Source organism: Musa acuminata, chromosome BXJ2-11 (genome assembly GCF_036884655.1).
Source record: "Musa acuminata AAA Group cultivar baxijiao chromosome BXJ2-11, Cavendish_Baxijiao_AAA, whole genome shotgun sequence".
Lineage (NCBI taxonomy): Eukaryota > Viridiplantae > Streptophyta > Magnoliopsida > Zingiberales > Musaceae > Musa > Musa acuminata.
The window spans coordinates 5,831,166-5,851,693 of NC_088348.1; the positions used below are offsets into that span (position 1 = coordinate 5,831,166).

At 41.9% G+C, this 20,528-nt stretch overlaps 3 protein-coding genes across 5 annotated transcripts; all 3 read left to right on the forward strand.

Annotated features, from left to right (window-relative positions):
* The first annotated feature begins 215 nt into the window (after positions 1-215).
* Positions 216-5,269, forward strand: LOC135627849 (protein ELC-like). Of its 3 annotated transcripts, none has more exons than XM_065134229.1 (2): positions 216-1,455; positions 4,851-5,269. In XM_065134229.1, the coding sequence occupies exon 1, from the start codon at positions 224-226 to the stop codon at positions 1,448-1,450; it is 1,227 nt and encodes a 408-aa protein (XP_064990301.1). In that variant the 5' UTR covers positions 216-223; the 3' UTR covers positions 1,451-1,455; positions 4,851-5,269. The 3 variants fall into 3 exon arrangements, with proteins under 3 accessions (XP_064990301.1, XP_064990299.1, XP_064990300.1); XM_065134227.1 differs by having other exon boundaries at positions 4,915-5,269; XM_065134228.1 differs by having other exon boundaries at positions 4,954-5,269.
* Positions 5,270-6,118: 849 nt separating this feature from the next.
* LOC103970618 (small nuclear ribonucleoprotein SmD3b) lies at positions 6,119-15,978 on the forward strand. The gene is made up of 5 exons (XM_009384465.3): positions 6,119-6,401; positions 6,548-6,600; positions 6,693-6,759; positions 6,850-6,906; positions 15,646-15,978. The coding sequence occupies exons 1-5, from the start codon at positions 6,243-6,245 to the stop codon at positions 15,709-15,711; spliced, it is 402 nt and encodes a 133-aa protein (XP_009382740.1). The 5' UTR covers positions 6,119-6,242; the 3' UTR covers positions 15,712-15,978.
* Positions 15,979-16,590: 612 nt separating this feature from the next.
* On the forward strand, positions 16,591-19,184 carry LOC103970619 (uncharacterized). Its single transcript, XM_009384466.3, has 2 exons — positions 16,591-17,244; positions 18,746-19,184. Exon 1 carries the CDS (start codon positions 16,694-16,696, stop codon positions 17,219-17,221), a length of 528 nt encoding a protein of 175 aa, XP_009382741.2. The 5' UTR covers positions 16,591-16,693; the 3' UTR covers positions 17,222-17,244; positions 18,746-19,184.
* The last annotated feature ends 1,344 nt before the right edge of the window (positions 19,185-20,528 follow it).

A 20,528-nucleotide genomic window follows, 5' to 3' on the forward strand; every position in this document is an offset into this window, starting at 1 on the left:
ACGGCTTGGATCAATTGCCAGCCTATCTTAAAACAACGTTGGAATTATGATAGGATTCGGATTCCGATACTATTTCAATCCGATCCGCTAATTCCCGGAGTAATAAAGGAAACAAGCGTGGGTGGAATAGTCGATTGACGACCGACCGACCCAACGTGAGAAACCCTCGCCTCCCAAGGAAGAAAAAGAAAAGGGTGCGATCGGCCGAAATACCCCGTTGGCGATGGCCCCTCATCCTCCTCCGTCGGCGACGGCGGCCGCCCAGCACGTGCAGCAGTTCCTGACGACGGCCCTGTCGCAGCGGGGCCCGGCGGCGCTGCCCTACTCGGAGGACGTGAAGTGGCATATACGGCAGCACCTGGTGGCGCTGGCGGAGGCCTTCTCCTCCCTCCGCCCTCGCACAGCCACCTTCACCCATAACGACGGCCGTTCCGCCCACCTCCTTCAGGCGGAGGGAACCATCCCGATCTCCTTCCGCGGCGCCGTGTACCACCTCCCGGCCTCCGTTTGGCTCCTCGAGTCCTACCCCCGACGCCCCCCTGCCGTCTACCTCACCCCCACCCGCGACATGCTCGTGAAGCCTGGTCACCCCCTCGTTGATCCCTCCGGGCTCGTCCGCGAGGATGCCGCCCCCTACCTCCGCTCGTGGGTCTTCCCCGCCTCCAACCTCGTTGACCTCGTCCGATCGCTCTCTCACCTCTTCGGCCTCGATCCCCCCCTGTACACCCGCCCCAACCACGCTACAACTTCTCCTTCCCCCTCCCTCTCTCCCTCCCCTTCTCCCTTGCCCTCCTCCTCCTTCTCGTCCCCGTATGGCGTTGGCGTTGGTAGCCCTTCACGATTCCCCCCGCCCCCGTCGTCACAGGCCTATCCACACTTGCGGCCCACCGAGGACCCCGCCGAGGTCTTCCGCCGCAACGCTGTTGCCAAGATCTTGGATGCCGTCCATACGGACATGGGTGCAATGCGCCGTGCTCAGGAGGCTGAGATGGAGGGCCTCTTCTCCACCCAGGCCGAGCTACGGCGGCGTGAAGAGGAACTTACCCACGGGCTCCGTGAGATGGTCGAGGAGAAGGAGGGCCTTGAGCAGCAGCTGCAACTCGTCCTCATGAACACGGATTTGCTTGAGGGGTGGGCGAGAGAGAATGAGGGGCTGTGTCGGCGGTGCCATGATGGGGTTGATGTGGATGATGTCTTTCAGCCAGTTGATGCCTTGTCGAGGCAGATGCAAGAGTGCACGGCGGCCGACCTGGCAACTGAGGACACCATCTATGCGCTGGACAAAGCTGTGCAAGAGGGAGCAATACCATTTGACTCGTATCTGAAAAACATAAGGGCATTGTCAAGGGAGCAGTTCTTCCACCGGGCATTGGCAGCCAAGGTTCGTGCTACACTTGTGCAGGCCCAGGTTACAAGCATGGCTGCACGAGTGCCACACTATGCTTCCTAGTGGAGGTCAGTGATGGCTTTTAGATTGTACACAGTGGTCCAGTTGTTATTCTATTTGTCAATTTTCTAGTTGGATTTATTTATATTATCCACTGATGGGTCATTGAATAAATCATCTCTATGAACTTACTGCTTTATCCATCTTGGTAATTTGTGATGTATTCGCTGGGATTAAGTTTTAAGTCTATGAGATTTTAGACTTGATCTTGTAGTTCTCTCATTTATGTCGGTGTAAGACATGATATTTGATTTATCTAATACTTTATTCTGTATGATAATTTGTTATAATGTTTTTCATTTATGCCTTTACAATATCGTTAGTGGGATGTATGAGACCAGATTATGTCTCTTCAGATATATGTTGATGTGCATATTGATTGCCATGCTATTCTTATGCAATGGAATTTTAGCTTTTATTATAGTTTAATGATGCTTCTAATATTGGTGATGTCATTAGACAATAAATTTTTTAGCCTATAGAACCAAACTACTGTATTGCAGGCATTCAAAATTGTTGTCATAACGTGAGACTTTATCATGATGTTCTTATTGGAGAACCAACATGATTTCTTTTAGGATTCATCCTGATAGTGATATGTTGGCAGTCCACCCCGTAAAAGGGAGGCTCTAGAACAAGAAAGAGCTCGAATTCAGAAAAGAAAAACTACTCAGATATGAAGTCATTAAATCACCTTGTGCATCATGATTTTGTTAGCCAGAAGCACTTAGAGTAGATGTTATACATGTGAAACTGAGACAAGACTAAGCTAAGGCTGAAGTCCATCCAAGTTTATGTGAATAACCAGATCAAGCCTAATTTAATCCCAAAAGGAGAAACTGATATAACTGAATTCATCCAATTATCTGATGTAATAAAATCTAATCAGCTGATGTCTGCAGAGAAAAAGAAGATTAAGAAAATGTTGTGCAATAAGTTTATGTTCTGCATTTTGTCTTATCTGGTTCACCATATCCTTAGACTGCTTACTCCTAAAAGAATTAGGTTAAATTTAGTCCAAGGGTCTAGCCTGCAGGTTTTTTTTTTGTTGAAGATTTGGGATCCCTTATTGACCAGGTGGTCAATAAGGGACTCTTGCATATTCTATAATAATTGCAATTTCTGATGAAGTGGTTGAATTAAATTGAATTTAAGGCTATAATGATAGATGATATATCGGTGAGAAGACAAATACCAGTCTCTGAATGCTTCTTTGTTTAAGATTGCTAATATTTATTAACGTTAAGATTTGCATTGGATGTGCACAAGTTAAGATTGTTTTGAGGAAAAATGCATGTTCCTCACACCACAATGGGCATAGCTTTAGTCATAAAGATAATCTCTATCATTACGAACAAGATTGTGTACATGGGCCCTTCACAGACTCTGCATTAGTGGAAGCCCCATTCACTGGTTGTCCCTTTTTCAATGAAAACATTGTACATCTTGCTTTCCCTCATTTTTTCACACCACAGAAGGAAAAACTCTGAAAAGCTTGACAATTATTCTACCAGGACTAAAGGAGTGATGGCACAAACGGTAGTTTAAATAAACATTAATTGTTTTATAGCATCAAATACTCTTATGTTACAATAATGAGCTACCCAGTGTGGCATTCAAGTTTTCCATGATGGAAATTGCTCGTTATGTTAAATTACTCAGCACTACTTGAACACATTTTTGAGCTCAACTCTGAGTTTTGAGTCCAGCTGAGGTTCCTTAAATAAGTAGAGCTTTGCTCGGTTTATTGATTGGATCCCTTTTAACTGGATGTGGTTCATTGGTACTTGTTAATTTTTTAATTTAATTTTTCTAAATGTGAAGTAGACATGTGGCTTATACCTGTTAATTATGTGATACTAAGACTACATCCATTGATGCAATGTTTAATCTTTGGCATCATGTAGGATACTTATTAAACTCTGATTATAATTTTTATGGGTCAACTAGGAATTGCTCTCTCCCAACATCAGACTTGCTCATTACACCAAACACAACTTCTTTCTAGGTGCACTATATGTATTTATCTTCTCATGGATCATAGGGTTGGACCATTATGATTTTTATGTCCTTGTGAAAGAATTATTACGTCGTGAATGATTATGATTTTGTTAGAAATGCTTGAAATTGTGAAACTCATAAGTGCATGTTGTCAAGTAGGTAATTATTTGGATCAGATAGAAGTTCTCAGTCTATAATAAGATGTTATTCCATGAGTGTTTGATGTATCAAGGTAATGAATTAATCAAGACACAGTTTTCTGTTTTTTTACAACGGATACAGAAGCACCTGTCTTTTGTACAATTGATACAGAAGCGAAGAACCTGTTTGATTTTTGAAATGTCCACTGAACAATTTGAAATTTCCCATCAAGTCGGCATTCTTCATTGTAGGGTATAACGTGGGTAGCCATTTGGGTCTCACTATTTTAGTCTGTCTCAATTTCATCTCGTTAACAAAAAAGTACTGTCTCACTATTGTTTATCTGGACTTATTTAGTTTGTCTTATATTAATTTTGCAATGTCAAAAGTTCCTAAACTCATATTGTTAACAAAGTTGTACTATGTATCCATTACCTTTTACTGATCAGTAGTATCTCAATTATAATGACCACCTAAATTGCACTGTTTAGCTTTTGCTTGCCTTGTCAGAAACATCTCAAAACATATGGTGGTCACCTACAGTTTATATTTAATGAGATGAGCATGGGCATGAGTCAATGACTTTTTGATTTTGTTGAATGATTTCTAGCATCTTTCTGGGGGTGGTCGAATTTCCGGTTATGTTATATTGTCCGCATGTGGTTAATAATAGTTTGGACTTTGAAGTATTAAGTTCAGCTTGCAGCCAATGCTGGTTATTTGTCTTCTTTGCATCTGTTAAAAGGAATTACCTCAAAACATGTAAGGTTAGTTAGGGTGGGCAGAAGGTCAATCTTGTTGGTTATTGCTCTAGTCATGCAACAGCAATAAATCTTTGAATTTTTTCTGGACATAGGAAGAGTTTGGTGAAGGAGAAACTAACAAGCTATTGTATAGGAAGTGTTCTTCTTAAAAGGTACATATAACCTAACATGCTTACACAGGGGAAAACACCAAACACATTCTAGAAACAGCTGTGAGCAAAATCATAGAGAATCATAAGAAGCTAATAAATAGGACTACTACATGTGTAAGCTTCCTTTTGAGAATCCCAACACTATTATCTTAGCAATTGCTGGTAAAGAAGTGCAGTTTTCCTGTTTAGAATGTATGTAGTTGTTCAAACCACTGTAATTAAACTTGTAGTATTATGTGAAAATTTTCTGTTTGAAGCATGAGAGAATTAATATTCTGACTATTACGAAATAATTCTATTTATGTTTTTTGTTTCTTGGATTCTTATAGTGTTAGCTCTTTCCAGGTGGGTTCTATAGGTTAAAAGATCAAACTAGGATATCAGTATTTTCTTCATCTTCTTGTCACAGGTGTTGTCTTAAGAGTTTGTGGTCTTTGGTTGTCTTCAGTGCAGTGATATGGATATTCCTGATGGTGAGTTGCATTTCCTTTGACCCCCCTCCCCTCACCCTGGTCGACTTATCATGCCAAAAACCTTTACAATGCCAATTTGGAGATCCATATCAGAGTTGGTTGATGAGTTGCCTCTTCACAAATAATGTCGATTTTGGTGTTATGCATTGTAGCAAAACAAACGGATGTTTGATACTTACTCTCAATTTTATGTAAAATTAAACATATTGGCTATCGATCTTTTTCTAGACCAAATATTCTTCTGCAAGTGTTATATTAAACTGCATATAAGATACTCTTACACGAATTCAAGCCTGAGATCATTTTGTTACGCTTACTGATAGCGAAAAGTTTCTGAACCGTTGTTAGTTCTGTTCTCAACCGATGGAATACTATTCTATTGGCATGCACATAAATGTGCACCGACCCCGCTGGCAATTAACTGGCTGGCATTACCATGCCGACACGACAACTGTAAGCATCCCCCTCCCCTCAAGAAAGTTGTCGAACGCCGATAACCACATTTTGGACAGGGGGTTGTATGTATCTCCTCCCAAAAACCACATGCTTGGAGAAAACTTCGTAAATCCATTTATGTAAAAGTACAAAATATGATATCCATCCAAAAGCTATTACAAAAACACATGGAATATCATATTTCAGATTTGTAATATGATATTCTAAATCCTAAAATATTAAATAGATCTAACAAACGTAAAAAAAAATATTTTTCGCCTTCGATTGAGTATCTATCTTTTTTTTGTTATTTTGTATCAATGATAAAAGATACTTCGAGGATTAAGAGGAGAAAAATAAATAAATAAATAAATAATGGGAAGAAAAATATTTGTATGGAAGGAGTTGAAATAGTTTGTTAAAATTAAATATAAGTTGAAGATTTTATTAATTTTTAGATGATTGTATAAAGTAAATAATAAAATAATATTTTTATTATTTTTTCTAAGGAGATTGTCGATAGTAAGTGATTGTCCGTAGCGACGAGGGGGCTTATGAATAGTAAGCTTATTGTAAAATAGTAAAAAAGAAAATTATCAATAGAAATCTCCAAAAGTAATAAAGAATTAGAGTAAGTTAATGGGTTAGGCCCAAAAAGGCCTTTTATGGCCAACCCGGTTGCGTCGCCCAGCAACTCCGGCATTTTGGGTTAGGGTTTAGGTGGGACGTGCACGAGAGAGTTCGAGTGAGGTGAGAGACAGAGCAGAGGGAGAGGTAGAGAGAGAGAGGAGAGAAGCGAAAGCCGGAGAGAGAGGAGGGAGAGGGGAAGATGAGCCGGAGCCTGGGAATACCGGTGAAGCTGCTGCATGAGGCGGCGGGACACGTTGTGACGGTGGAGCTCAAGAGCGGCGAGCTCTACCGTGGCTCCATGATCGAATGCGAGGACAACTGGAACTGCCAGCTCGAGAACATCACCTACACCGCCAAGGTCATCCGCTTCTTCCCCCGTCTCCCTTCCCCCTCCTCTTCGTTTTCACCCAATGAAAATTAGGGTTTTGGTCTACCAACGACACCTGGTAGCAGTCGATTTATTCTTTGTATCTTATTTGGTTGTGTTATTTTCTTCTTGATTAGGATGGGAAAGTGTCGCAACTGGAGCATGTTTTCATCCGAGGCAGCAAAGTCAGGTAAACTGATGGTTCCCGGTTTGTTATTGTATGCCGTGTGTCCATTGAGTGCAGTTTCCTTGGCACCAACAAAATATTGGTTGTCATTGTAGGTTTATGGTGATCCCTGATATGCTGAAAAATGCTCCAATGTTTAAGCGTTTGGATGCGAGAATCAGAGTAAGATAAACTTCTTTTACTCTTGTTGCCTAACAGTATGCACTTGTTTTTTCCCTTCTGTTTCTTAATTAAAATGCTGGATTCGTGAAGGGCAAGGGATCGTCTCTTGGAGTTGGTCGCGGTCGTGCTGTTGCTATGCGAGCTCGGGTGAGTATCCTGCAAAGAGATCTTCTAGCATATTGTAGAATAGTTTGTACACTTGTATGAGTCCATATAGAACTGGAGTGAGATAATTTATCCATCCTGCTGGCTAGCTAAGTTTTGGTCTTTACTGTTCAGGATCTTTGTTCCTGTATTGTTTTGCATACTGTTATTCGAATAATTGTTGTTTTTATTAGTTAATCTGCTTGTCCATGCTACCTTTAAATTTTCTGCTCATGTTGAGCTATTCGGTACTTACTGCATCTAACCAATTCCTCTATTTTCTTTGTTGAACTGATAGACCCCTTGATAAGCTATGAATGTTGGCTGGTGTGATAAAAGCAAGGATTAAAAGCATCTGCTAGTTCCTTATAGTTGTCACCTAAATCTGATTACCTGGACTTAACCTTGACCCTTCCTGTAACTGATATTCGACATTGATGCAATAAAAAAAGACCAAAATTGAAGGGAGTGAAGGATGAGGAAAGCATAACCACGAAGACAGAGGTTAGAAGCAACACGAAACTTAAGAACATATATAAGGATTTGAAGAGCTCGAGAGGTTGAATACTTTTGAGGGAAAGTCAAAGGATAGAAGTAGGATGAAATATTTGAAGAGAAAAGGCTAGATTTACTTGCACTAGAGGAGTTCTTTTTTCTCTTAGCACTGATAGCCATGCTTTTATAGAGGTTGGCTATAGGACAGATAACATAAATACAATCAGTTAGGAAACAAGTACCTGCCTTTTTGATTTTTTTTTTCTTCTAATATATAGATGTATACATTAAAAATATAAATTTTTGCAATTAGACCCTTGACTCAAGAATATAAGCATGACTGAAATAAACTTTTCATAACTTCCACAATTATGATTGCAGACTTTGTTGCACTATGCCTGCAACGTACTAGCAAATTATATTGGTTGAGACTTGGAACATTACATGGCATGTGACTAGCTTGGTCTAGCATATCATCATACTATAGGGTAAGATGGCTTACATATCGAGTCAATATAATATTGTCACATTGTCACATTGTCACGGATTTAGCTGGTTTTGCTTAAGTGGTACGACATTCTTGTGTGTTCGTCTGTAAAGGATCAGCCTTCATAAAATCTCTTATGGTCCCTTAAGGATTTACAAAAGAGAAGATGGGTTAGAAAAGCATTTAACTCAGGATCCACGAGCAGTCATTTCGGCAAACACTTGATAGACAATACAAATTACAAACATAGACTTCTCAAGCTCTGAACGGTCATGCGATAAAGGGTCCAAGGTGGTTCGTCGTCGTCAAAAGTCTCCACAAGTGCCCACATGACACTACTGCGGAACAAGGCAGCAAATCAGCCCTAGACACTACCCTAAAGGCCTATCCAACCATGTGCCACTCGGGGAGCTTCTGGGTGCTATGTTGGTTAGCACTTCGTACCACTTTGCGGAGCTAGAAAACTCTCAAAATAGTTGTATGAATGGCTTGTTTCTAGGTAGTTTTGCCTTTGCGCGATGATTGTACACAACTTGCATTTACAAATCTGAAATGACCACAAAAGCCAACCAAAATGGGGTTGTCAAACCTATCGTAAGCCCTCTACATGCTATGCATAGCATAAACAAAATCGAAAGCCACGAACATATATGAGCATTACATCGAACATCCTATTTACAACTTTGTGACATTCTTCTCCATTTATTCCTTTGACGTCCTCGTCGAAGCCTTTGCTGATGTTGCATCTTCGTGCCTTTACTGAATCTTCAATCTTCTGCTCCAATTGTAATGTGCCTCTTGGCTCCCAGCTGCTCTTTGTCGTTGTTGTTGAGTAGTCAAATTTTGATCCGCCATACTACTTCAACTCGCCAATGACTCTGACTTTGATATAGGGTCAGTTGAGTTATGCTAATCTTTGTTGGTTTTTATGGATGCTTCAGATAAAGGAAAACATCGTCCTTGTTATGCGCTAGTCTCTTAAACGTCTCATGCTACTTAAATTTGGTGGATGCTTATTGGAGCTTTAACGAGCATCGCCTCACAGATTTTAAAATTTTTTATATATTTATTTCACAAAATTTGCTCATTGATTCCTCTTCCACTTAGTTGTCGCTTCCAAGTAGGTTCGCACCACTTCCACTTTCGATTGGTGTTCTGTTGGGAAATGAAGCGGACAGTCAACTTTGATAGCATCGATCACCATTGGTGAGGATTTGATAACTGTTGTCTTTCACTTTCTTTGAAGGGTCTTTGAACACGTGTAGAGCTCTTATGTTGGATAAATAAGAAACTGGGGTACTCGGTTTCACTCATTCTCTTAAGGATTGAGAATATAAAGGTTAATTGATTTCGTCTGCCTCATCGAGAGTTGTACTCCATGCATCGAGCCGGTTACTAGCCTTTGCCTGCTTTTTGCTCATACTTTCGAAGCATCTAAAGTGTTTGCACTCCTTATGTTGAGTTAGCTACTATGATTCGCCTTCTCGTTGTCATCGAACTTGAAGTTTTGCCCGAAAAGAGCAAAAGTTTGTCTTAACTTGGAGCAAGTCTTCAATAGTTTTGGTCGCCTCTAGGATTGCATCATCTTCATCATTTTTGTCGCATACTCCTCTGAGTAGAAAATATACAATACCACGTATTGCTTATTTCGTTCCTTGGTCGAGCACTTTTGTATTGACCCAAAATTCTTTACTTTTGGATATTTTGATGAGAAGCCCGTTGACACTGGTATTACGAAGTTCCCTGGCCTCTGCCCTTCAGTCTTGTCTTCGTTCTTGGAGTTTGCCTTTGCATTCTTCACATCCTCGGTCCCTTTCACGACCAAGCGCTCTCCCTCCATATGAGCAAGGGATCGATGACTCCACGAAAATCTCACATTTGCGGTACCATGGCGTTGCCATACCCATGGCCCTATTTTTCGTTGTCTCGCATTTGTGTCCCTTTCTTCGTGATCGATAGATCGACTTCGACATCACTATGGCACTCCTTCGAGTCCACCTCTATTCTAATCGACACTTGGTTTTGGGTAGCTAAGCCCCTTTGGATCTATCGTCGTTTCCTCGTCCCTTTCAATCACATGCTTCAACACCTTTGTGTTCTCCGAGAAGTTCCTCTTAGTCGATGGAAAGACAGATTGCAACTTCCATGCATGACCTCCGCCATCATGTTGCACGGTTCACGTCGATTCTGTTCTCCTTTGCTTTTTTTTGGTAGAGTAATATTTTCTTACTCGGCCTTGTCCTCTAACTTGTTAGGCTCTCTTAAAGCAAATATGAGCTCTGGAGCTCTCTAGTTGTTTCGATCATACCTCTATATAATTAAGCTCCACCCATGGGACTCGTTGGTACTGGCACTTGGAATTCTTCCTTAGTGGTATACAACCTCCATATACTAATGACCAAGGCTTTCATCCGATGCGAAATTGGATATATGCCCCGAAGACCCACATCTACGATATCATGGCATTCACTCCTTAAATTCATAGTGCTTCTTGTCGTCGTGTTGTTCACCAAAGTGGAGCTTCCAATAGCTCTCGATCATACTTCGTATGATCAAGTCCCTCGTAGGACTTGTCTTAGGTGTGCTGCATTTCCTCGAACTATTCCACCACAATCTGTTGCACTATGTTGCCTCCTTTTGATATCTCTATTGCATTATGATCTTTATGGAATGAACTCGGACTATGATCTCTCCATGTGTAGCCTCTGCCAATATATCGTAGGGCTTTCACCATCTCTGATTGTGTTCGCTCCTTTGGCAATCAATTTTTGTCCACCCGCACTCGGGTCACACCCTGAAAAGCATAGCTCTAGGATAGTTTGTCACCAAGAAGCTCTAGAAGTCCATTGACTTCGTTGAAATTGGTACACTTTATTTGGATCCTGGGCCTCTACTCCCCAGCACAATCTTCGCTGTGCATCGCTTCCTTCGTTGTAACTCGAATGGTAACATTGCAACATATTCTTCAAGAGTACCCGTCTCTTCGTCCTTTTGTCTCGTACCAAGACCTTTTGACCCCAACTTCGCCTTCGCAAGTTGAGTCGCCTTAGTTCTTCACTCAAATGTTTCGTCGAGATAAGGTGCATGTGCCTCAAGCTCTCTTCAATTTGGCACCATGCTAGATGAGTCTGCTCCATCAGAATGAGAGACCCATGGAATGATATGAGCTTCGCTCTTGCCTTTGCAAGAGTTTATGTCCTTGACCTCTGTCCAAGAAAAGCTTTGTGCCTCCGCTCCATTTTTCGTCTTCTATATTGACTCCCTTCATGTGGCTTGGGCACTTCACCAAATATCACCCAAGTTGCTCTGCTCCTTGATAGTGATTTCAAAAGGTGCTCGGGCGAGGTGAGGCGAGGTCCGAGCGCCTCGTTTACTATCCAGGTGGCACGCTTCAAAGAGGCGCTGCCTGGGCGCTCGCTTGAGCCCAGACACCGGGCGCTTCGGGAGAGCGCCCAAGTTAAATCAGGTGATCGATTCTGGGCTCGAGCGAGTGCCTAGGTTAAATCAGGCGACCGAACCAGCATGTTAGGTCTGGTTCAATCGCATTTGCATTAGTTGGTTCAATCGAACCAACTAAAGCACCGATATCAGCCTCTCTTTATTGCCCCTCGCGACTTCCCCAACCCTAACCCGACTTCCGCCACCGATATTTTTTTTCTACTGTCGTTGTCACTACGCTTCGCTGTCGTTGCTCTCCGCTTTGCCTATCTCCGCTGTCGTTGTCGCTGCCATTGTCGTTGCTTGTCACTGCCACTGTCATTGCTCACCGCTGCTACTGCTCTCAGTCAGCAGCCTCTGTTCTCAGTCAATAGCCTCGGTATCTTCTCTTCTCACACTCGACTCAGTATATTGTTAACAATAACAATGTACTGTTAACATAATTTTTTATTTATTAGATTAATAATATATTATTTTAATTTTAATATTGCTAACTTTATTTATTATTTTGAATTTTGAGACTTTTGTTAATGTGATATTATGACTTTATACTTAAGATTTTCTTAATTATCATTTTTTTATTTAAATAATTATATTTATTAATTATATAATATATTTTTATATTTTAGCGTCTCGCTTCGCTCGAGCGAGCGCTTAGCGCTTCTGGCGATTTGGAACCTTGGCTCCTTTTAGCGCCTAACGCTTTTTAAATCACTGCTCGATTTGCATTGAGTTGTTGGTGGTCTCGCGTCTATCATTCCACAAGTTAGCCCTCCGTTGAGTTTGATCACCATATCGACTCCAAGCATACCTATGTTTGTTGTTGCCTTAGGTCTCACCCTCACTTGATCTCGCAATGCATCCACCAACGTATTATCTCGTGCGAGATCATGTGATGACTCCTCGTCGCTCTCTCGGTTCGTCGAGTTTTGTGGAGTTATTGTCTTGAGGTACCTCTCCTCAACATGTGCGATCTGTTCACATAATTCTCCCTCTGGAGAACCGGGACTTATCTCTCTTGGATATCTGTCCCGTTAGAGCAACGTTTTTCTTTGCATCCTTCTCTTTGGAAGTTTCAAAGATCACCATCTCTTTGGACTACTCTGCCTTGCTAAACGAATTGTACATTGTTTTGTCCCCGCAAACGCACTTGCTAGATTACGACCCGTTGCTAATACAACCCCCGCTATACTCCTCAAGGCTTAGCAACATGCTGAACTTACTGTACATTTTAGCCTCTTACGGACGTATCATTCCCATGCCGAAGATAAAATTTTAATGCTTCATGGCACCAAGTTTCGGTCACCTTTGGATAGCCATGGACAGTCCATCGTCCGCACATAAGCCCTCGCATGAGTATCGAATTCTTTGAGTTAGCAATTTTCCTCACCTTTGCGAGCTTTGTACAACTCTTTCAATCGTTGAGCAACCCATCCCACCTTGCACGGTCTCATCCTTTGTTAAGCGTCTCGCTTGCCTTGAGTACCGTCAAGTTTGGTTGTCAATGTCAAGTCATAGCTTGAACTCAACCATCTCAACTTACGTGTGCTACACGTTCTTCCCTGCTTGTTCTCGTGGTGCCTCTTGCAGAAAGGGTTAGTCATTCCTTTGAATGCCAATCTCGGATGCTCGCTCCTCTGAGCGACTTCGTTCCCTATGTCTCAATGCCCATTTTCCTCAAACAGTCACGCATGCTGGTTGCCCTCAACGCAGCCCTGTTAGGTCCACCGCGTTTGCATGCACAGTGTTTCTAAGTGTGCTTGTCCTGCTCTGATACCATTTTTCATGGACTTAGCTGGTTGTACCTAAGTCGTGCGACACCCTTTCGTGTTCGTCCGCAAAGGGTTAGCTTCCCCGAAACCTGTTGTGGTCTCTTAAGGACCTACAAAAGAGAAGACGGGTTAGAGAAAACGTTTTAACTCAAGATCCACAAGCAGTCATTTCGGTAAACACTTGATTGGCAATGCAAATTATAAACATAGACTTTACAAGCTCTGAACGGTTGTGCGACAAAGGGTCCAGGGTGGTTCGTCGTGACCAGAAGTCTCCACAAGTGCCCATATGATATTGCTACGGAACAAGACAACGAACCAGCTCTAGATACTATCTAATTCGTCCGCAAAGGGTTAGCTTCCCCGAAACCTGTTGTGGTCTCTTAAGGACCTACAAAAGAGAAGACGGGTTAGAGAAAACGTTTTAACTCAAGATCCACAAGCAGTCATTTCGGTAAACACTTGATTGGCAATGCAAATTATAAACATAGACTTTACAAGCTCTGAACGGTTGTGCGACAAAGGGTCCAGGGTGGTTCGTCGTGACCAGAAGTCTCCACAAGTGCCCATATGATATTGCTACGGAACAAGACAACGAACCAGCTCTAGATACTATCTAAAAGGCCTATCTAGTCATGTGCCACCCTCGGTGCTATGCTGGCTAACACTCTGCACCACTCTATGGAGCTAGAAAACTCCCAAATGACTGTCTAAATGGTTTGTTTTTTGGCAGTTTTGCCTCTGCACGACGGCTGTACACAATTTGCATTTACAAACCTAAAACGACTACAAAAGTCAACCAAAATGGGGTTGCTAAACCTATTGTGAGCCCTCTACATGTTGTGCAAAGCATACACAAAATTGAAAGACACTGATATATACGAGCATTACATCGAACACCCTGTTTACAATTTTGTCCGTGACAACATGGCACAATAATTTTTTATGATCTTGAAAATTCTATGATCAATGCCACTTTTAGGATAGTAAGCGTTACATTTTTTTCTTGGATTTTTTTAGTAGATAGTTTAGCAACCTGGGAGAAGATGAAAAGAACATTTTGGATTTGACTAATTTGTAACGTGCAATTTGGCCTACTTTCACATGGTGCTGTCGCTCTCCACTGTTCTCATCCTTTTTATTAGTAAATGCAGGATGTTTGTAACATTGTTTTCATTTAAAAGGTGAAGAAGCATAATAATTTTGAAGGGTGTACTAGCATACGAGGTTCCCACTAATGCGGGGTATGGAGAGCGAGCGTCAATGTATGCAGCCTTACCTCTAAATATAGAGAGGCTACTTGTATGACTCGAACCCTAGTCTCCAGATTGCTCCAAGATGCAAAGGGGCAACCTTGTACCAAGGCCTGTTCTCAATCAAGCATGATAATTCTAAAGATTTTTTTTTCATGATTAACCACATAGAAAGTGTAAATTGCATCACATTTTCTAATGTCTAAAATATCAAGTAGGTTGCAACAAGCCATCATTTTACATTTGAGGATAAATTTAAGACTGATAATAATAGAGGGTATTTTGAATGCTGAATTCTTATAATGCAACATTAACAAAGCAACAAAATGCCTTATCTGGTAGAAAAATATATAAACTTATGAAGTAGTTATTATTGGAGTATCATCAATCATCATCTAACCATCCGTTCATGAAAAATAACCTACTAACTGTAGTTGTAATTTATCATATATGATCTTTTGTTAGTCTGTTCTTATTTAATTTTCTATAATTTGTATGTATTAGTGGTACACCAAGAATCTTGATTGGTTAATCACGTGTTTATAAGATGTGCTTTCTTGAGAAGAATAAATAATTTGGAACGAGAACAAGACAGTGTTAATAATGAAAAAAAAAACACAAGAACAAAGAGGGAAGTATATGTTCTTGAGCCTGTCTTCCTGCCTCTCTCTTGCCCATGTGTTATCAAAAATATTGTTGCCGGTTTGATCTCTTGTCATCAGTGTTAATATTATCTTTGCTTTCTGTTCTCCATTCTCGACCTCTAGTTGTTGTTGCTGTCTGTTGAAACTTCATGTTTGCTTACCGCTAATTTTGCTTCATTGTTTTTTGTTGCCACCATGTATCTCTTTCCCTTTTTTTCTTAGCCAACTCTGGCATTGCCTGTTTCTCAGTTTTTCCACCTCTGTGACACTGTGATTACCTGCTTTGCCTCTGACTTGCACTTCTTTTTCGTTATGCTATTCTTGTTATTTCCGTTGTGTTTCAGCTGTATTAACTCCTATTGACTTTCATCTTATTTGTGATATTTCATTTCTTAATTGTTGGGAACTTTTATCATGTTAAGTGCATATTGATTTTTATAATATCGTTTCCATTGCATTTGTGTGCCAAGACATATTACCTCCTTTATATCCATGTTTGTATCGCAAGAAACCTTAATTACTTGATCCTGTAATGGCTGCTCATGTGCATGCTTATGAATGCAACGCTTTAGGAATCCAGGCATTGCTTTCCCATTAACTGCTTCATGAAACCACAACAGAGTATTTATTATATATGGTGGCTTCCATTTCAGGCACAAGCTGCTGGCCGTGCTGGTGCTCCCGCTGGCAGAGGTCCGGTGCCTCCGATAAGAAGGTAGTCTGTCACTTCTTGCTGGTGCAGTAATCGCTGGTTTAGGGACTTTATGGACCAACTTCTTTCCTGTTTGAAGGGTCCTCGAAATCACAGTGTCATCTCATGATCTATGATGTACCTCACCGTCCTTGTAAGTTTCTTTTAGTAGTCGCTGATATCGAAACGTTAAATATGTCAGGACAAATGAATTGTGCTTTTGTGAACGAGCTACCTTAGATTTTTAACAGCAAACCCCAGGGTTGGAAGTGACCGGCCCATCTCAGGTTGCATACATGAGGATGCGCAGGTGGTGTCATCAATCATCAGATAGATCATACCTCTGATACACTGCATCTGTGTATTGTTTCATTGCCGTGAGCCATATTTCTCCATTCGCGATGGTATTCTGGTCATTTCAGAAAAAAAATCATTATACAAGAATAAAGATAAAAGGGGGTGCGATGCAGAAAAATCAAAAGCCATGTATAAAAATCGAGTGTTTTTTCATGGGATTCACTTGAAGAATCAAACATCCCTTGGTTGTTGGGGATGCAAAATTAGACAGATGGAGAACTCCGGAGATGGAAACAAGACTAGGATAGGATATTGGTCAAAAAAGGAAAACCAAGGAGTTTATTTTGGAATTCTCCTCCATATAAAAATTACCAATAATAAAAGGTATCAGTCGTAATATCTGAAACGCACGGCCGCAAATTATAAACAGAAAAGAAAAAGAATCACAAACCAAAACCCACTCCGTCTCACAACCCTATTCGATATCAAATTATATATATATATTTTATATATATATATATATATATATATATATATATATATATATATATATATATATATATATATATATATATATATATATATATATATATATATATTGACGCGATATCCGAGTTCTAGAGGAGAAACAGAGAGAGAGAGAGAGAGAGAGAGAGAGAGACGGAGAGGGCAAACAGAAGTAACGCCAAGCTGTCGTATCAGGGCCGGCCAACATGCTCGGGACCGTCGACGATGACATCGAGACCCTCGGCGGCGTGCACCGTCGCTTCGAGGACGCGGACGCCGCTGGCTCCCGTGCCAGCCTCCGGTGGCTTCGCCCTGTGAATCGGGTCCGTTGGGCGCGGCGGAGCGTGGGGGAACGGCGGTGCTGTGAGGCGCTACGCTGCCGCGGCGACGGCGGCGCCATCGGAACCCGCTGGGGGAGGAGGAGAAGGGTGCGCCCGTCGAGGCACGTAGCGAATTCGATTTGCCGGATGGATGAGTCGCTGGCCGCTCGCATGTCGGAGGCGGCGGCGGCGGCGGTGGGGAACGAGGAGGCGACGGCCGCGGGGAACGAGGAGGCTGCGGAGGGGTCGGCGCTGGCGGATTTCCGGTCGATGGAGGAGGAGCTCACGGCGGTCGGAATGGAGTCTCGGAATCAGGAGATATTGAGGAGGATGGAATCGTTGATCACGACAGTAGAGTATCACCGGGCTTCGAGGAGGTTGGAGGAGTTATCTTTGTTCTCTCCTCCTGCTTGAGAACAGTGTGCTTGTTGACTCAGGTTCCTCTCTTTCCTTTTTTTTTTTTTTTTCTCTCCAATATTAGATTTAATTCGTTTACTAATGAAGTTTAATTGCAAAGATTGACAGATTTAGTGAAAGAAAGAGTTGATGTTTATGAGAGGCTTATCCCTATCTTGTTATTGATCTGTCAACATGCTCGTTAGTGTCAACATAAAAGCCTCTTATGTTCCTTAAATTCCTTGATTTGATAGACTGTTCAATGACAAGGGTTTAGTTGATTAATTGTACGAGAAAATATCATACTCTTGTCACCTACAATTTACACAGTTTCCTCTGCGTGCACATCTTGCAACTAAAGTTTAGGCTTTGAGCAAGTTTATTATATCCAGCTTCTTGTAAAGGTTATTGGTGTTTATTCAGTCTATCAGCTTCATTAATTTTCCAATGAAATCATCTAGTAGGATTCACTAATGGATTACCTTATCATCTTCAGCATGTTAATTCCAGTGAGGGGTTGAGAGTTGATACTCTCTCCATCTCTCTCTCTCTCTCTCTCTCTCTGGTTCAAAAACCATAAATCTATATCATCTGATAGATACATCTGTTATGACAATGCCTTCCTGTTCAGCCCTCAAAATTAATAAAAGTCATGAGAATAAGCAGTGTATCTTAGTCTCTCATGGCTCCCGGCAAAATTTGCTGCCCAATTTGCAGCCTTGTTTGCTTCTCCATAGACATAGGTTAAATAGAAAGTAAAAAAAATATCATCAAAATGCTCCAAAATGGGGAAAAAAAAAAAAACACAATATATATTTCTTTGTGCAATGCTCCAAAGGATTTCCTTGTTCAGTATAAACTGCTTCACATCAATGGAATTAACTTCAATGTGCACTCTACTGAACATCTCCAAGGCTTCGTTAGCAGTATACAGCTCTCAGCAGATAATAGAGAGGGAAACATCCAACTTCCTACACCTGCCCAGATAGAGTGGCAGGTGGTTGATACTGTTTGAAACATGAAAATGTTAGTGTACTGGTTGATAATATTTATCTTTCTGACAGCAAGTTAAATCTTGATAGTTCTTTCTGATTGTGATAATCATCATGAAATACACCGTGTTGATAGTTCTTTCTATTTGTGTTATCGCTAGCACCTTTTTTATTTCCACCTTGTCGGACTGCAAGATATCTATCAGGAAGTTCCTACAAATAATCATGAATTTGAAATGTGGCCACTTGGTAGCATTGTAACTTTCATCGGACAATAACTAATTGTTCCCCTCATAAAAAGCCCCTTTAGCTTCTAGTTTCATGAAACTTTCCACATTAACCTTTTATAAGAACATATTAATTATTTCATAATCCATACAAACAACCATTACTGATTCATTCATGTGCAAGATTTTGTTTTAAAAGCCTATTTCGCTGTTCTTCTAAAATTTACATTTTGCACAAGGAAGCAATTTGTTCAATTCAATTGGTTCTTCTGCTATTATTCTTCGTCTAATGATTTTTTTTATTTCCTTATTTTGAAAAGCAGATGGTTGCTTTTTTGTATTTGGACCGATGAAAGTGACAAGTGCAACAATTCAATTCTCTCTGGCAAATAAGCACAATTATTGTTCTTCTGAAGATGGATTTCGTGGTCAAACTAATGGCCTTGGCATTGCTCAATCATGCTAGACCGGCTATGGTGAATATATATGCCTTGGATGTTACCTCATTGGTAAAGATTTATGGAGATTAATGGTGGTAATGACAATTGCTCCTGTCGACATATCGGGAAACAGTCACTGAAGAAATGGAAAATGAGAAATCCAAAACGGAATTTATTTGAAAGATGTCTATTTCTTGTGTCATGCCTTGCTAATCATCCTTGATATTTGAGGTACATTTGGCTATTTAACAAAAAGAGAATTGTGTTCACATGCAATTGTTGGAGATCTTTTCGAGCAATATCAAAGCTTGCTTGCTTGTTATCTTGGTTTTTGGAGCACACATGGATTTTTTTTAAATAAAAATAATATTATTCGCCTACGATTGTTCAGAGAATGGACTGTTGATTTGATAAGATAGGATCTGTCATATCTTTCTACTTATTTAAAGGTCAGTAACTGGTCTTTGGAGATATCAGAAGCGGTGGAGCCTTCTGATATAAACAATAGGTCATATATGAACTCTATTCGGATAAATAAACAATAGGTCAGAACTCTCTCTCTCTCTCTCTCTCGGATACATTGTCATTTAAAATGTTGCCTTAGTGCTAGGCACAAAGAAACATAAAACAAAGCTAAGTGACTTTCTTAAACTATTAATGTCTACTCTTATATCTCGGGTTAAGCATTGGAGGGACTAAGTGAAAAATCTCTTCCGGTCTTGATCTTCATACAAGTAGTGTTATGGTAAGTAACTTTTTTAGCCGTGACCTTGGGGTCGACACGGCTAGTTCAGGGGTCCGAACGGCTGGGATCAGACGTGACTCCTCTCGGGACCTTGTGGCGGCCGATTGCGGGCGGTCTGGCTAGAAAGCTCCGCGAGGCCGGGTTGGGTCGGCTCCGGTCGAGTACCTGCACACAGGTCGGGTCGGCGGTTCGGCCCGACCCCTCCGACGATCAAGTCAGTGATTGGGAGAGGAGTTTTTGGGTGAAGTAGTGCTTCTGTCTGCTTGCCTTGTTCGTTTGGAGCCCGGGAGTATTTATAGGTGAGTTTGATGTTACCTGATGTGCCACCCTGCCGGGGCAGGACCGTACCTCCGATGGCGCCTGTCGTCGTCGTGGGCGTTGCGTGGAAGGCCGAGCTATCGCAGGGTATGGCGAGCCTCAGTCGACGCCTTCCCCTGCCTCGGCCGATCGTGCGGGGTCAGACGATGAGGTCGTCTGGGTACGGTGAGTGAGGGTGCACATTATCTTGATGTTTAATGCTCGCCCCCTGGAGCAGCGTGTCGTCCAGGGGGGGCTGATGTCGTGATGTATTACGTCAAATCCGGAGTGTTACGTCAAATATGTTTTTACCCCTATCATATTCCCCTCCCCCGAAAGGAGCTATGCGTCGGTTTTTGCATGCAGGGGTCCGATGCATGGCTTCTGACCTCTGGTGGGCTGGCCACGCGGATCCGAGGGGCGCGGCGCATGTGGGCCGGCCGAGCGGAGTTGGAATCGGGGGTCATGGAGCCGATGAGGGCCGAGGAGCACGACACAGGCGGGTTGACCGCGCAGGTGTGGTCTTGGGCGACGTGCAGTCGAGGGCCGAGGAGCACAACGCAGGCGGGCTGGCCGCGCGAGTGTGGTCTCGGGCGACGTGCAGCCGAGGGCCGAGGAGCACAA

Excerpts from the sequence above, each read along its gene's own strand:
- LOC103970618 (XM_009384465.3), top strand. The coding sequence starts at position 6,243 with ATGAGCCGGAGCCTGGGAATACCGGTGAAGCTGCTGCATGAGGCGGCG. Across the intron at positions 6,402-6,547 it reads ACATCACCTACACCGCCAAG|GATGGGAAAGTGTCGCAACT; the intron begins GTCATCCGCTTC and ends CTTCTTGATTAG. Across the intron at positions 6,601-6,692 it reads ATCCGAGGCAGCAAAGTCAG|GTTTATGGTGATCCCTGATA; the intron begins GTAAACTGATGG and ends TTGTCATTGTAG.
- LOC135627849 (XM_065134229.1), top strand. The coding sequence starts at position 224 with ATGGCCCCTCATCCTCCTCCGTCGGCGACGGCGGCCGCCCAGCACGTG.
- LOC103970619 (XM_009384466.3), top strand. The coding sequence starts at position 16,694 with ATGCTCGGGACCGTCGACGATGACATCGAGACCCTCGGCGGCGTGCAC.